Source organism: Podarcis raffonei, chromosome 6 (assembly GCF_027172205.1).
Source record: "Podarcis raffonei isolate rPodRaf1 chromosome 6, rPodRaf1.pri, whole genome shotgun sequence".
Classification (NCBI taxonomy): Eukaryota; Metazoa; Chordata; class Lepidosauria; order Squamata; family Lacertidae; genus Podarcis; species Podarcis raffonei.
Genome location: NC_070607.1, coordinates 47,146,251 through 47,163,016, shown reverse-complemented (window position 1 = coordinate 47,163,016; position 16,766 = coordinate 47,146,251). Strand labels below are relative to the sequence as shown.

The following is a 16,766-nucleotide window of genomic DNA, read 5'->3' as shown; positions in this document are numbered from 1 at the left end:
CCTAACTTTGCATGCTACTTTGTGACATTTTGGTTGGCCTAGTAGATGTATTGCCCTAATGTGTGTTTTGGAATAAATCCATCCAGTTAACATGTGCATCAGCTGCAGGCAACTGACTCATAAGACTGGATCTCACATTCCATGTTTTCCCTAGGAGTATCCACATGCCCCATGTAATTGACACAGGTTGAGCTTGAGGGACCTTGCCAGGTTTCTTTAGCCATGGATTGTGTTCTTGCATTGTCTGGAAGCAAGTATTCAGTCCCTTCACTTTCGGTTTGAGCTTTACATCAAATCCTTTCATAGTTCTTAGCTCTGAAGGATATGAATTGCCCCTGTAGTCATTTGCTGCAGGTAAACCAGATCATGGATATTAGTAATGCATTTTGATTAATTTGTTTTCTGCTTTTGAAGATCTCAGTCCTTCTCAAGTTTTTCATCTAAAGCCAGAAATAATTTGGCATGGGGGTCATCTTTAATTATTTTGCTAAATCTCTCTTTAACCCTTCACTCTGTTTATCAAAGATTTGCAATGTGCAACTGATAAAGAAAAACAGTGGAAGATGGCACATTCACACATTTTAATTACTCTCCATTGTCCAAATTAGTATCAAAGTTTACACGCAGGCACAATAAAATCTTGTAATGGCACAGTCAGTGTGTACAGTTCAGCAGGCCGAAAAAAGTCTCTTCATCCAAAAAATTCTAGTGTGTTCATGCCTCTCATTTCATTTGAAGAACTCATCTAGAAATTGGATACTGTCCTACTGGAAGTGATTTAACCAGGACAAAGTTGCAACCATCACCTGATATTAATAAAATGGGGCAATTTCAAAGAACTAGAGGAGAACATGGCATTGGGGGCTCAGAACAGCTTTCAGTTAAACCACACCTGGGTCAGCTGGCTTTTTGTATTATTATTATTATTATAATTATTATTATAGAGTTGATTCTATCTACTATCTAAGTATAAATGTAAAAGAAAAGGGAAGGGAGGTGCTTCACAATTCTGCATAAGGCAACACTGACGTTAACACACAAGTGAAGGAACATTTTCAACATCATATAGACTATGTACAGTATGAAGCTCCCCAGTCCCGCAAAGAAACAAAGTAATCACATTTATCGTAGCGCCATCTAAAGCATCTCTCTGAATATTACATAGTTTGACTCACAGTTCTGAAGACAAGTTCACATTTTTAAGACATCTTTCCTTCCTCTGGGTTGTCATAATTATTTTTAAAATGGGCCATGGAAATAGGCAGTAGCAACGTCTGACGTGGAAACCAGAGCTATAGGAGACTTGGGTCAACATTTCCCCCAGGACTGGTGGGAACAACATGACGTGGGACAGAGCCAAGAGCTGTGCCGTGTGTTAAAGACAAACCCATTCAGTGGCAAAGGCATGGCGCGCTTCCTTAGGGTCATCTGTTGGTTGGGTTCTTGCCATTTCCCACCCCCCTGCCTGGCTCTCAGTTTGGTAAAGTATCCAGGCCCAGAGAGGCAGCGTGTTGCTTTGCTCGCAGCCGAAGGTTCTCAATACTCGTCGTTTTACTGTTCAGGCTTGGAAGAGAGGACGAAGCCTGCAGGATAGGAGAGGACCACACCTGCTGGGCGTGGGAGAGCGACTGGTAATAAGACTGGCAGTGCAGGGAGCTTAGGGGTGCCATGTTGACATTCATGCCCAAATAAGGCATGGTGGAAGGGCTCCCCATTTCGAAGGAGGAGTAATGGACCAAGTTGTTTGTGGCTGCCATGTGCTGGCGGAACTGCTCTTGCAGGCGGAAGAGGCTGAGGGGCGAGGAGGAATAGGAGTGTGTCTGAGACATGCTGCTACTGGAAGATGGCGTGGCCGTGGCATTGATGGGGGAATCTGCATTGTTAAGCACAGCAGAAGAAAGTCAGTCAAAATTATCAGCAGCACAGAGTACAAACCTGAAAAGAACGGTTTCTCTTGATGTTCAAAACGTATTATATCCAGCTTGTTGCAACACAGGGCAACTTTGGAAGATACAGAATGGTGTGTGTGTGTGTGTGATAGAGAGAGAGAGAGAGAGAGAGAGAGAGAGAGAGAGAGAGAGAGAGCAAGGAGTGTGAGTGTTGGGAAAGAAGCACCAATCGCTTGCCTTGCCTTTCCCACCAACAGTTGGAAAAGGACTCCTTTCCCCCATTTCCTACATATGCACATTTACACCCTGTTCAAATGGGGACATGAATGTCCAGGGACTGGCAAGCCAAGAGATTGGGATGAGAAGATCTGAAGACAAATTGTAGGAAAGGAACATTTTGTTTGATCTTGGTCCTGGACCAAAGATAGGGAGCCTGTGGCCCTCTACATGTTTTTGGACTACAACTCCCATCATCCTTGGTCATGCTGCCTGGAGATGATGAGGGTCAGAGTCCAACAACATCTGGATCTGTAGGGCCACATGTTCCCCATCCCTGCCCTAGTATACGTGAAGGAGCATCTCCACACTGAGGTCCAGCTCCGAAGGCCCTCTGGCAGTTCCCTCACTATGAAATGTGAGGTTACAGGGAATCAGGTAGAGGGCCTTCTCGGTGGTGGCACCCGCCTTGTGGAACGCCCTCCCATCAAATGTCAAGGAAATAAACAACTATCTGACTTTTAGAAGACATTTGAAGGGAAGTTTATTCTGTTTTTAATCTGTTGGCAGCCACCCAGAGTGGCTGGGGAAACCCAGCCGGATGGGCGGGGGTAATAATAATAATAATAATAATAATAATAATAATAATAATATTACTTGACTTTCAGACTTTGGCTGGATCAACACAACCAGCAATTGGCTTATCACATGGCACCTGAGGGTAGCATCCCACCATGTAGCTAGGCTCCCTGCCATCAGCACTCCCCTTCCTCAGATTACCATGTGGCAGCAGATAGATGGTAACACTAGGTTAATAATGCAGTCAACTTTGCACAGTGCATGCATTATGCAGTAAGCTTTTAAGTAGCAATTGTCTGATCTGCCTGGATTGAACATACTCGAGGATAAACGGCTTGTGTGATTTTTCTTTTTTTAACCCTACCTATTCACTGCAAGCAGAAGCTGCCTATGAATCCCTAATGAATTGTATTCACCATGGGGGTGAAGTCTGCAGCTGAGCATGGTGTATCATATCATATATGTAGAAAAGATGGCTCAACACTGTAGACATGTATGTATTTATAAATAAGTGTCTGTATACCGCTAAATAAATAAAAAATATCTTTTCAAAGTGATGTACATAAAATCAACATGCAGTCAAAAGAGAAAAAACGTAAAAAGCAAAGATCCAAAGAACACAGCAATGTGTCACGGCAAGGTAAGCTTGTAGAAATAAATAAAGAAATTTTAAGCTGGCACCTAAAGCTCAATACAGATTGTGCCTAATTTGCAGAGGCAATAAACTCCACAGTCTGGGTGCTGGTATGCCAAGTGCCATTTTAGCAACACTTCTCTAGCATATTTCAATGTCTGGGCAGGAATGTATGGAGAAAGGCATTAAGTAGGGTGGTCCTAGGTTGTTTAGTGCTTTATGCACTAAGAGCAACACCTTGAATTTGGCCAGGTGGCATATTGGCAGCCAGTGTGATTGTAAAGCACTTTGGAGAAATAGTGCAAATGGTAAACAGAAATGCACTTTGCCACTAAGTCCTTAATGTTATGTGTGAACCGGGTCAGTGTCATGATGACTACATCCAGGATCAGAGGTGATATGTTTCTAAACAGCAGTTGCTGGGGAACAGCAGCGAAAGAGGCCTGATGCACTCATGTCCTGCTTTGTGGCTTCTCATTGGTATCTGGCTGGTTACTGGGGCGAGCAAGATCCTGACGAGATACGCCTTTGGTTTGACCCAATAGGGCTCTTCATATGTCCTTATGTTTAAAATGTAGAACTGTGATTGGACTACAATTCCCATCATCCCTGGCCAACACCTGCAACAAATCTATGTTTTATTTTGTTTTTGTTTTAAAATTTTATTTTATGGTTTCGTACTGTTTTTATTTTGAATTACATATGGGGGCACCATAATCTTTTCAATGCTTAGGTTCCTGTGCACAGCCTGCCTTTTGCGATGTGTACGTTTTCTTTGCACATTAAGTGACTGGAATGAAAGTGCTAGATTCTTCCTTTAAAAGAGAGGGAGTCAACGTGGTGCCCTTCGAATGCTGTGAAGTACAGCTCCTATTATCCATGATATTTGACCCTACTGGCTGGGGGCTGATGGGAGATGTAGTTCACAGAAGCTAGAGAGTACCACATTGGCTACCCTTGCCTTATTGAGATTATCTGGTGGGCAAGAGAAAAGTCTTTGTTTCTGAACCCATCCTTAGGCTCTGCTCACATCAAAACTCTTCCTACAAAGGAGAATGTTGCTTTCCTTCCTCACCTGCTTTTGGGCTTGCTCTCTTGCTGCTCAGTGCCTTGTTTTCGGCTCCGGGGCTCTTTTCTGCTTTGTTCTCCTCCAGCGAGATCTTGAATTCTTCCTCTCTGTCTGTCTGGTCCTCAGCTGCCGACTCGCTGGCCGACTGCTCCGAGAGAGTCAGGTTGAGCTCTGTGTTGACTTCACTGGGCAGGCTCATGGATTTGTCTGCATCAGGAGTCGGAGTCTGTGTTTCTAGGACGGGAGTGTCTGCTTTGCCCTCACTGTGGTTGGCTTCAGAGTCCTTCTGCTTCTGCAGCTGCTCCTTTTGCAGACTGCGCTGCTTCTTTCGGAACTTGGCTCGCCTGTTTTTAAACCAAACCTTGGTTTGGAAGAGAAGGAGAGGGAGCAGAAAATTGGTTTAAATTAGACCAGTGTAATCTAACAGTGTTATTTAGTCTGTATCCTCTCTCCATGGTATTTCCTGTTTTGTTCCCTACCTGACATTGCACTTGGTGGGCAATCTTTGTTCACCTGGGAGATCATATTTGCTATTCTAGGGACTGCCTTAGATAGCTTTGGTTTTTTCCCTCCCTGTTTATAATTCCCAACCAGACCTTTTAATCTTTGACTGTGCTTTCTAATTCGCAACTATATTTGTTAATTGTATTTTCTAACTGTACTCTCCTATGGGTGTGGGTGTATGCACGCGCACATGCGCACATGCGTGCACACACACACACTATCTTTATTATCTTTTAATAAATCTTGGTTGCTTGCTGTGGTCTAACTTGGTTAAGCAGAGGCTCAAGGAGCCATCTCTTCCTTCTTTTGAATCTCAGTGGTGTCTTTTAAGGTCTGGGAATCTACTGGCCCAGACTGCTTGGGCTTAAGGAGTGTTGACAGTGCAATACTTTTCAGGGTTTAGATTCTGGTCATTAGACACCATATTTCCTTTTTTAAACATATTTTTTTATTAAAGATTTATTGGTTTACAAAAGTATGTGCAATGTGTCTTTTTTCAAGTTACATTTTCTACAGATCAGTTTCATTTGTTGAGACATTAGTGTTACATTAGGAAGAAAGGGGGGAAAGGATTGGAGGGGGCCACAGTGAGTGGGGGTGGAGTCGGGTGGCAATGTTTCTATTTTACTTAATGTACGTATGGGGTTTTGTGTCTGCGTCGCTTGTGCAGATTCTCTTTACTATTCACTTGTGGTTTTTTGGGTGGTGAGAAAGGTTGGGGTTGGCCTAGGGTGTGGTTGGTTGGTTGTGACTGGCTGTGATGAACTTTGCTTTCATTTGTGAGTGGGGTGGGTGGGTGTTTTTGAATCAAGTTAGCCATATTGATTTGTATGCTGTTGGTGAATTCTTGTTGTTGTCTTGTTGGGCTGTGTATATGACAAAGGGGAGCCATACTGGGATGAAGGCATCTTCTTCCATTTGTCCCCATGTCAGTTTCAGTTTGTTGGTTAGTTTTTCTAATAAGGCTGTTTCCCATACTATTTGGTACCATTGGTCCATGTGTTATTAGATACCATCTGAACCAACAAGAGCTGTTTCCTGGGGTTTGGGAGCCAGCCCTTGACATATGGTTCCTCAGAACAGCTTTTGCCAATCTGGTTTCCTCCAGATGCTTTGGGATACAATGCTCATCAGCCATGGGTGTAGCTGGGGGGGGGAACAGCTGCCCCCCTAAACCAATAAAAATCAATAAAAATACATAGCAAACTGAGGTTCTGCCCCCTAACAAAAATCCTGGCTACGTCCATGCAGCATCAGCCCCAGCCAGCACAGTTGTGCTAGCTGGACCTGATGGGAGCTGTGGTCCAAACCATTTGAAAGGCACCAGATTAGTGGAGGTTTTCATGAGCAATGAAAGCTATGATCTGAAAGAATGCTACATTAGAAATAGCCAACTCTTCATGGTTCAGAAATGGCTGACAATGAACCCTTGAACTGCTATGTACTTTTTATTTTATAGTTCAGTAAAGTTTTCACCATTTTTGTTTTTACAAAGCAAAATAAGTTCACCTCCCAAGCACCCAATGGGTTAACCACCAGCAACCATCTGCCTGCATTAATTGAATAGGACATGTGACAATATAGTTTGGAAAGTTGTCTGTTCTCTATGCATTTGGAAGTGCAGTTGGTGTGGCCACACAGGTGATGCCAGGATTGAGAAGTAAAGCACCTTGTGTGGTTGTATGCACAGAGCCTGAAGGCACAGCCTCATGAAGAGGGTTGTGAAACCATGCCGTGGTAGCTGTGGATCTAAAACTTTACAATGTCCTTTGAATGAATAGCTCTGCATATCACAAAAACACACCGGGGAGAAAATATGCATGCACTACTCATTATATCTAAACAAGACATACCATTTTTATGATGCAAAGGGAAGCAACATCTGGGCTGAGACTAAGGGTGAAGTCAGGTAAAATGTTTATATGTGTGGTAGAAATGGGTTTTGACACCCAGGCACACCATTCCAAGGCACTTAAAATTTCACATCTACCTTCACCCAGGATGGTTAACATGAGATGGTTAACATTATGGGTACCTGAACTCTGGCTTCTGGCAAATTGGTACACATGGCCAACCTCTCCCTCATCACCACATCTGGATAGTGAGTCTTCTGGAAAGTTTTCTCCAGGGCTTCTAGCTGCTGGGCTGTGAAAGCTGTGCGGCTTCTCCTCTGTTTGCGGTGCTGGGAGCCATAACGGGCCTCCAAAATGATGTCTTGAAACGTACAGCCGTTGGAGGACAAGAGAAGTGGCCAATTTAATTAGTGTAATTTGTGTGCATCATATAAAGAAAAGCATTTGGGCAGCTAACAAAGCAGCTTAAATCAGCCTTTCTCAACCTGTGAGTACCCAGATGTTGTTGAACTACAACTCCCATCACCCCTAGCAAGGCCAGAGTTCAGGGATGATGGGAGTTGTAGTCCAACAACATCTGGCGACCACAGGTTGAGAACCGCTGGCTTAAATAAATGGGGAGGTTTCTAGTGTACAGCTTGAGGTAGCTTTAGATTGGCCTCTCCATGTGGTTGGACCTCATGAGATGGTAGGTCCTGGGGGGGGCACAGGTTCCCCATCCCTGATCTACATAAATAGCAGCAAAACTCTGAATGTTCTCTAGCTGCTATTTGTTTTTATTGTATTCAACTGAAGAAACTGAGGCCTAAAGAAGTGATATGACTGTCCTCCAGAGATGCTTCCATTGGTCAGTATTTCAACCTTCAGAACACTGCTGGACTCCAACTCCCATCAGCCCTAGCCAGTATGACCAATGATGAAGGCCACTGGGAGCTGTAATCCAGTAACACTGACATCAGAACATGGATCAGGCCAATGGCCCATCTAGGTCAGCATCCTGTTCTCACAGGGACTGAACAGTTGTCTGTGGGAAACCAGCAAGCAGGATTTGAGCACAAGAGCACTCTCCCTCTGGTGGTTTCTGACTTTTTGAGCATTTGTAGAAGATAATCATCTCCTTCTAACCATGGAAGGCTTTGAATCCATTGGAGGGATCCCACTGGTGGAGATGGGGGAGATGTGATGTATGTCAATACCATCCTCCCTCATTCTTCCACATTCTTCCAGAGTGTGTGACATGGGGCTGCAGGGGCGAGGGAGAAGTTGCAAAAGTCACCTTCCCCATCTGCCATTTGGAAGCTCCTACAGGCAAGAGCAAAGTCCAAATGCAGTGTATTGGAATTTGAAAGGACAGGTTGCTGTACAGCCATATGTTATAGTCAGAGTAGCTTGATGCGATTTCTAAATTTGGTATAGCACCTTTATATATTTATTGGATTCTATATGCAACTTTGTGGAAAATAAGTGCATGAAGCAAAATATTAAAATTCCAGTTTGGTTAGCTTAACTCACTATTCTGGAGGCTTCACCTAAAGTCCAGGACATTTTGCACAACTGAGCTGCTATTGCATTTCCTTGGATTTGTGCTCATCTTCAGGGATTTTAAAGATTACCAACCCTTTGGTCTTCTCAAAATTCAGCTGTCATTTCAGCCGTGTCCCAGTAATAATCCTGTACACTATCCCAATGCAAAGACAAGATCCATAAGTTGTTCTTACCAGCCAGTCTCTCTGCCAGCGTCAGGGCATGCACAGACGGCCTGTAGTCTGGGGCATGCTGAGCTTGCTGTGCTGCCTGTTGGTGAAGATTATACATGGCACTCAGAGAATTCATGGCATGAAGAGAATAGCCATTCACTCCATAGTGCTGCATGGTGACATAAGACCTGTAGCAACAGAAAGAGGAGAAGGAGAAGGAGGAGACTGTTAGTGCGACTAATGCAAAGGCAACCTTTGATGTGAAACCATCAATCATGTAGGTGGAAATTTAATTCCACATGGAAATCCATCGGGTTCACTTTTCTCAAGTCCAAGGTATGTTCGCTTCAGCTTTAATCCCTGTTCAACCATACCTTGGACCAGTCGTGGTCTCGTAGCCTAACCTAGCTCACAGGGTCATGGGGTGTAACAGAAGTGCATGTGGACCTACCAGTGTATCCAAAGAGCCATCTTCCCTGAAACTGGCACTACTGCTTGCCTGGATGGGACTGAGGATGGGTGGAAGTGAGGATGGGTCCATGCAGGTGCAACAGTCAGAGTACCAAATTGACAGTGCACAGGTGTGGCCCCTATCTTGCTGCTGCCCCACCCTACCTCCTTTCCAGGTTAGCTACAAAGATGCTGGTGACCATAATATGGCTTTATCTAGGTGTACAGCTGGTTATCAAAAAAAGCAACTGATCTTGTGAAGTGTTTTTTTTTACACCTGCATTCCCCTCCCCTCATTGTTGTGACATACAACTTTGACAAATGTATGAACAGAAGTGGACTGAACTAATGTAAAGCTCTGGAAGTACATCAGGCTGCTGGGAGAGAAAGTTGCCTTTCCCTCAGTGTTTTCACCAGAAGCGAGAATGGCATATTTCATTTCTAACCAGTCATCTTTCAAACATAGGAAAATGGGTTGCCTCTAGCCTTAGAAATCTCATTATTCTTTGAATCCTGGCTCTCACAATTTTCTTCCCAACAATTTGGGCCTTTCCACATTGGGGGAAAAGGAGTAGTTCTCTGTTATTCAAGGTGGACCTCAACCACGGTCCTCCCGCAAGTCCCTTTTCAGTGATAATGGCACAATATCCCATTTGCACATAACAGAAGCATTCTGGTGAACTGTGCTGTGGTTTGCCCTTTTATTTTATTTTCTCCTATAGATGCTAAGTACCCAAATCTTATTCCCAGTATGGTATTTTGTAACATTGCCTGTTGACAAGTCTGTACTTCCTGTATCAGAAAGTGCATGCATGTGCATGCCTGCAAAATGAATGAACAGATTTTGATAAAACTTTAATAACAAAGCTGGTTACACAAACACTCTAGGAGAGAGAGAATCTTAAATATTCCATGGAATACGGACTACCTATGTACCACAGCTACCAGCATAATTTACTGACGAAACAAAACATATATTCCAGCAACTCCAAATCAGTGTGCAGGTGGTGAAGCAGTATATATAATTCCCATGGAAATCAGTCACATGCAGAAGAAGTTTTAGCACACAATAGTAATAAGCGGTTACATGTGTAGTTTATCCAAACACCCATGGGAGAAGGATGAAGTACAAGCAAGTGAAGCTCTCAGTCATGTGTTGGCTCAGGAGACAAAATGCAGGGCCAGCCCCACTATTAGGCAGAAGGAGACCGTTGCTACAGGTGGCATATGCTGAAGGGTGGGGAGACAGAAGAGCTTTGTGTGCTACTTGCCCTGTATCTTCCCTCAAGTGTAGTGGAGGATGCTATGCCTTTGCCAGTGCTACAGTAAGATAGATTCAAATGCCACCTTGGTTGGTTTTGATACATGGAATGAGGAAAGGCACCTTCTTGTCCTTTGCCTCAGGCAGAAAAATGTCTTGGCTTAACCTGGACAAGATGAAAGTTTATCACAAAGATATGCCTCCAACTGTGAGCGATAACAATTAAATTAAAATACAAGGTTCCTTCAGCAGGATGTGAGCTCTCTAATAGTTTCCTAGCTGCCAATTTTAAGCAAATATCACATCAAGGGAATTCTGTTCTGGGTGCAAATCCCAACTCAGAATGTCCAACACAGTAGTTTGTTTGTGAAAATATTTCCATCTAGCATTTCCAAACAAGTGGATGTATCCAGTGGCTATAAATAACTTGGCTTCAAAGCATGTTGAAAACCACCTGATTCTTATGCTCCATCTCAAGCTTAGCTAAAGGAATGCAGGCTTTGGTCTGGTCAGAGCCTGGATGGGAGACTGCCCATGAAACACACTCATACAAGCCACCCCGAGTTGCATGAGATGAAGTATACTACCTAGTTAAATAAAATGAATCATTTGGGCAGAGGCAGATTTAGGGCAGTGTGACCAGTACCGCCACACTGGGCGCCGAGCCTAGAGGGTGTCACAGGGTGTTGCAGATATGGTGAATTGAGCAGAACAGAAGGTGGTAGGTGGGAGAGTGCTAGATTTTGGGCTCACACAGGGTGCAGCTGAAATTTGAAAGACCAAAGTCGGCTCCTGACAAGGGTGTGGCACAAATCCACATATGCTGATCAGAGATCACAAAATCTTACAGTAAGCATCTTTGGGAAATGATGGAAGAAACAATGGTGTGAAACCCCAGCTGAATGTAAAAAGGCAAGATTAACAACAACAACAAAACTCATGTATGGGAAAGGGTAGTCAACACAAACTAAATACACCGAAAAGCAAAGCTAATTGAACCCACACAAACTATTGAAGAATATACACTGTTTGGGTGTTCACACCCAGGAAAGGAGTGACCTGCCACTAGAAAGTTACAAGGAAAAAAATCCTTTCGATTACTAGAAGACAGTGTGGATTTATTCATTAGAACTTGCCGAACCAAATCTGTATTTTTGTTGCTGGAACAGGAGGAATGCAGCTGATAGAACAGCTATTTCAAGACTTGAAATAGGTAGGTAAGTAATTTCAGAGTACAAAATTTGTTAGTTATGAAGAAATATTTATGAGTGGACCAGATTGCATAAGAAATTACATTTGAGTTTTTAAGGAGGGGACTGAATGAATGCTCCTCTTTCCAGGATAATTTGAGTTTGGTAAACTTGGCTCTTGAAGGTCTGAACTAGAAAATCCATGAGATCGGCACAAAGATACATACAAAAATCTATTCCTGACAAATAGGCTGTGATGGAAACATCATACTGTAAATCAAAAAATCTCTCCATACATCTACCCAATTCGGTTTTATAACTAGTGCAGTTCCTGCTTTTAATAGCACCTCTGTGGAGAAGAGTACTAAAATCTTCCTGTTATCTCTAACCTGAATTTAAGAATGAACAACTTCTTAGGTCCATTCTTTGTAGGCTCGCAGAATCACAGTTAACTTCCCATTTGCCTCCCTGCATGCTCCAAATAGAATAAATTAAATATTTAAAAGACACTATGCAGCAATTTTCTTTTGTAAATGGTGGAGGCCATTTGTCAAGCTGCAGCAGTGTTTTGCAAGCTGTCGAATTGTGCTTACATTGGTTAAAATAATCTTTATATTTCATTAAGCAACCAAATAAGCTGATCTTCCCCACTGGCTGTATAGATGGCTTTAATTTTCAAAATCTGCAAATGCATCTTTTATGTCGTTCAGTGGCTGGAGGGCATTGGTAATGCTGCAGCCAATTGGAGAATAAACAGCAGAGTTTGATTAGGTGGTATATTATATAAATTAACACTGTGCGGTGAAAAGAGCATATCTTAAGTTGTCCTTACTACGATGGGGGATTGAACTTTCACCTCTCCTATTAATAACGGGTGCAACTCCCATAATGCTCTTTGCTGAAGATTTGAAGAGGGTGAGAATTAGAGGGAAGTTTGTGAAAGCAAAATTAATAGGAAATGGAAGCATCTGCAATTGATGCAAGTGAGATTAGCCTCAATACTGTGATGTTAAACGACAGGACCAGGAGCTGAATCCAAAAATTCAAGAACAAAACTGTCCCTTTTTTTCTACTAAGACCTGTACACTTCACTAGGAGTTTGCACTGTGAAAAGGCACTTCCTGCCAATATTTGACACCCTGATTTGCTGTCCTAGATCATGAATATCAGACTCTAAAAAGGAATCTAATTTTTGCAATAAAAATAAAACTCCTCTGAATTGTTAGTTGTTGTTGTTGTTGCTTTTTTAGTGCAGACATTTAGGCTCATTTTCATATGCTCTTGACAAAATTTGTATGATACTCCTGCTACAGTGTCATCTCTGATTCTCCAATACAGGTTTTTATGGACATTAACCAAGGAAAATGTCCAAAATCAAGCAACTGAAATGACAGAATTGCTCCAATCACATCCTCCCAGCATTGGTAGGAAGCTAGTTGAACTGTAGCACCGAATGAATCAAGGAAAATTTCTCAAGAGGATAAAGCACGAACTCAACGTCATCAAAGCGCTTGATGAAAGCACTAATGGGGAAGTAGGGAAAAAAATCATTTCTATACCCATTCCTGGGTTTTTTATCCATTGCCCTATTGGAAATGGTTGTTATCCATCTTTTATTGTTGTTTGCAGCATTTTAAATAGAGAGTCATCAGGTTAATTAACATACCAATTTTACTTCCCCTCTCACATTACATCTTCTACTCCATTATAATTTCTGCAGCCTTCTTCTGAAGCATTTCCGCTTAGTATACTTTAGAGCATAAGCCTAGACAGCTTCCCACTCTGGCCTCAGGCTAATGCAGAACAGAACTGAGTTCTTACTTCAGAAATTAATGTTGGGTAATATTGAAAAGGGCTGGGCCCAGGAGTGACCCCGATGAGATCCTTTGGTGGTTAGCATTGATCAGTCAATTACTCATTGCTCTTCACTCATTTTGTTATCCTTTCTGTAGTTTTCTCATCTGCCTTGCTCTGCTCGCCAGGTTTTAGATCTTTGCTGATCCAAAACCTGAAGCCATTAGTTTGCATCCTAAGCTATGTTAGGTTAAGGAAGTTAATGGGAAGATTTCCTCTCCCTTCTTCCACCTGCAGCCACCTGCAACCCTGCAGAAAGCCCTTCCAGGCAGAGGGGGATGTCAACCTAAACCCTGCACCTGCTGTTTCTTTGTCTTTATCTTCCTTTGATGTGCAGCATCCTTTCCTGTGCTCCCATTTTCTGTGCTAGGAGCAATTAAAACCGTGTACCATATTGCCTGAGTATTTCCTAAGTATGACTTGGGATCCAAAGAACTGTGAGTGGAAATATATTGGTGCTGCTCCATCAACTCTTGCACAAGCACTAGCAAAAGGCATCTCGCGGTGCAGCATGTTTATTTTTTACAGAACCACAGTGAAGAAGGAAGATGCAGCCTTCCAGAAGATATAGGTTCCAGTCAGTCCTGAGTCACTGTTGTCGGTCCTGACGCCTGCTGTGACTCACTGTCAATAGCGGTACCTCCTAAAGCTTCCACTGCAAGTCCCAACAACCACAGCGGCATCCATCTTATTTTTTCCAAAATGCAATGCCCCAGAAACGCCATCACATTTTGTCCTGAAGAACCATAGCAGTCAGAATGATTTTTTTACACACAATGCTACAGAATGGTGGGACTTCTGGGGCATTGTATCATGAGCAAAACTATGATGGCAAATGCTGTTTTTGCACCCTGACAAGAGCTCCCCTCTATCCTGGAGCTGGTGCTGATTCCAGTAAGTTAAAATATGCATGTTGAAAGTCTTGTACAAATAAAAGAGCTTCTCTGGATTTAGGGAGTATATTTTTCAAGCAGTGCTCTTTTGCGACATCAGAAAACAGTCCACAAGTGAAAAAGGCCTTCCTCTGGATCCAGGTCTGTGTGTTCTTGACATTGTTTGTATTCACCAGTAGTCCTTCCATGTTTTCTTTTGTATAAGTCTCCAGTTTGATATTCAGATCATTGAAACCACAATGTTTGGCACATGCACCCAAAAGACCAGTTGAGTACACATGACCCACATATCAAACTTCTTCTAGTTCAGACACACAACACTCCCAGGTCTAACCTTTCCACAAACTCCTGCATGCCACACCATCCTCCCGTCTCACGTGTGTGACATACCACCAATTCTGATAAATCCCTTTGTGATTCACATTGTGTGCAGCTAGGGAGCTGCATCCCTGCATTTACCACCAGACTAGAGGTATGAATGAATTTTATTATTTCGGTCACAGACCAGTTCCAGCCCACATACAAAATTAAGGAAGTCATAAAACATGATAGGGATACATTTGAATTTGCAATTAGGTATAACAGGGACAATACAGATATAGGTAAAGGTAAAGGGACCCCTGACCATTAGGTCCAGTCGTAACCGACTCTGGGGTTGTGGCGCTCATCTTGCTTTACTGGCTGAGGGAGCCGGCATACAGCTTCCGGGTGATGTGGCCAGCATAACTAAGCCACTTCTGGCGAGCCAGAGCAGTGCACGGAAACGCCGTTTACCTTCCCACCGGAGCGGTACCTATTTATCTACTTGCACTTTGACGTGCTTTCGAACTGCTAGGTTGGCAGGAGCAAGGACCGAGCAACGGGAGCTCACCCCGTCGTGGGGATTCGAACCGCTGACCTTCTGATCGGAAAATCCTAGGCTCTGTGGTTTAACCCACAGCGCCACCCGCGTCCCTTAATACAGATGTAGCTACAGTTAAAAAAATATAAATTAAAACTAGAGGTATTATTTAGGAAGTGGTCAACTTCCCCTCCTTTCCATTTTTGAGAGAGCACAATTATTTCTCAATATGCTTATATAAAGCCAATTATTATGAAGTACAAAACCCAACCTTTCAGATAGAAGGCTCCTGCAAACAGAGGACCATCCGTAGATGGCATGCTGAGGTTTCACTGCTTACTGGACCTCCATCTGGCTGAGTCACTGCAGCATAGTGGGATGGAGAGCAGGAGGGACACAGCAGCAATGAGGGTTGGCTCAGGTGGGGCTCTTACAGCACACTCCCCTCCCCTCTGTGCCCCTTCCCCTCTCTGCCTCAGCAAGCTGCAGATGAACAGAGGTCAAGTGTGCAGCTCTGCTCCAGCATGCCCTCCACTGCTGCCTCTAACAGCCCTTCATATAGACAACTGTTCTCTGTGTGCTGGCCCTCTTATAACACATGATCCCACCTCTTGTGTGTGCCCAACTCCCCTCCTACCACCATGGCCACTGTTCTCCATGTTACCTAACTTCTTCCAGTTGTGTCTCAGCCTCCACCAACACATCTCTCGGACTCCTTCTGGAATTCCACAAGCTTCCCCACCCATATCATAGGACAACAACAACAACAGCTCCTATTACCCTTGTGCCTTAGGATGAAGAAAGTTCTGGAGATGGATACATAAGAGCAGAGGCTGTATAAGTAGGTAACCTTTTTTTCCCCTCAGGGGGTGAAAATTCTGCAGGGAGCTTCCAACTCCTTTTGTTGTTTGACTAGAATAGGTTCTTTTTGCCAAGCTATCAAAACAGCAGTAGCAGTCAAAGTCCACTCACCTATGAATCGGATTTGGCCCATGAATTTCAGGTTGCTGACCACAGTGGAGGTACCTCTGGCAGCATCTCACCACGTTCCCTTCTTTGCATTTGCCTTTCTTGATTACATTGTCTAATTTGTCAGGAGGGTAGGTAGGCATGAATTCTACTTCACAGCAAAGCATGAATCCTAATCCCCAACATGAGCACTATATAAATACCCGTTTCCTCTTAATGTATTATTCCACCCACCTTTATGAGAAAAACATATTCTGTCCAGGGATGGCTGCAGTTCATAACAATGTAGTGACAGTCCCTTACATATCTAGGAGGGCTCTAAATAAATGATTTCTGCAAGATGTTTTCCCTCATTTCCTCCCTGTATTTCTTGAACCTTTCAGGTCCAAAGGCTCCAAAATTCCCATAAAAATAAATGAATTCTGAGCCCTAAATCAATGTTGTTGTTCCTGAGAGGACACTTGAAATCTATGGAAACATTCCTTTTTTATAATTGATGGGGATATAAACGAAATGCTGCAACTTTCTCTCAGATTCATCCAAAAAGCTTTTGACTCTCTATGTACAATAAATCAGGGTTCAAAAGATTTCCTTTAAAAGATCTAAATAAAGTTGAAATGAAAAAAACAAAGGCACCAGGATACTTAACCTGCAATGGGTTTAAGCTTTAGTGTGTGTGTGTGTGTGTGTGTGTGTGTGTGTGTGTGTGTATTACTGAAAACTATATATCTCAGTAGATTTGAATTCTAAACTCTCCAACATAAATGAGCTTTAAATGAGACTATCACCATAATCCATGTCTACTCAGAATGAAATCCCATTGATACCAATGGGGTCGAATCTCAGGGAACTGGTATAGGATTGTAA

General features: G+C 43.1%; 1 protein-coding gene across 1 annotated transcript in view; it reads right to left on the bottom strand.

Moving 5' to 3' along the window:
* Positions 1-544: 544 nt before the first annotated feature.
* DMBX1 (diencephalon/mesencephalon homeobox 1) overlaps positions 545-16,766 on the bottom strand; it is a 34,649-nt gene continuing 18,427 nt past the window's right edge. The window contains exons 2-5 of the mRNA XM_053392546.1: positions 8,463-8,629; positions 6,927-7,105; positions 4,394-4,748; positions 545-1,873 (exon numbers count right to left, since the gene is read on the bottom strand). Of these exons, the coding sequence (XP_053248521.1) occupies positions 1,473-1,873; positions 4,394-4,748; positions 6,927-7,105; positions 8,463-8,616 (1,089 nt within the window). The 5' untranslated portion in view covers positions 8,617-8,629 and the 3' untranslated portion in view covers positions 545-1,472. The remainder of the gene's footprint in view (positions 1,874-4,393; positions 4,749-6,926; positions 7,106-8,462; positions 8,630-16,766) is intronic.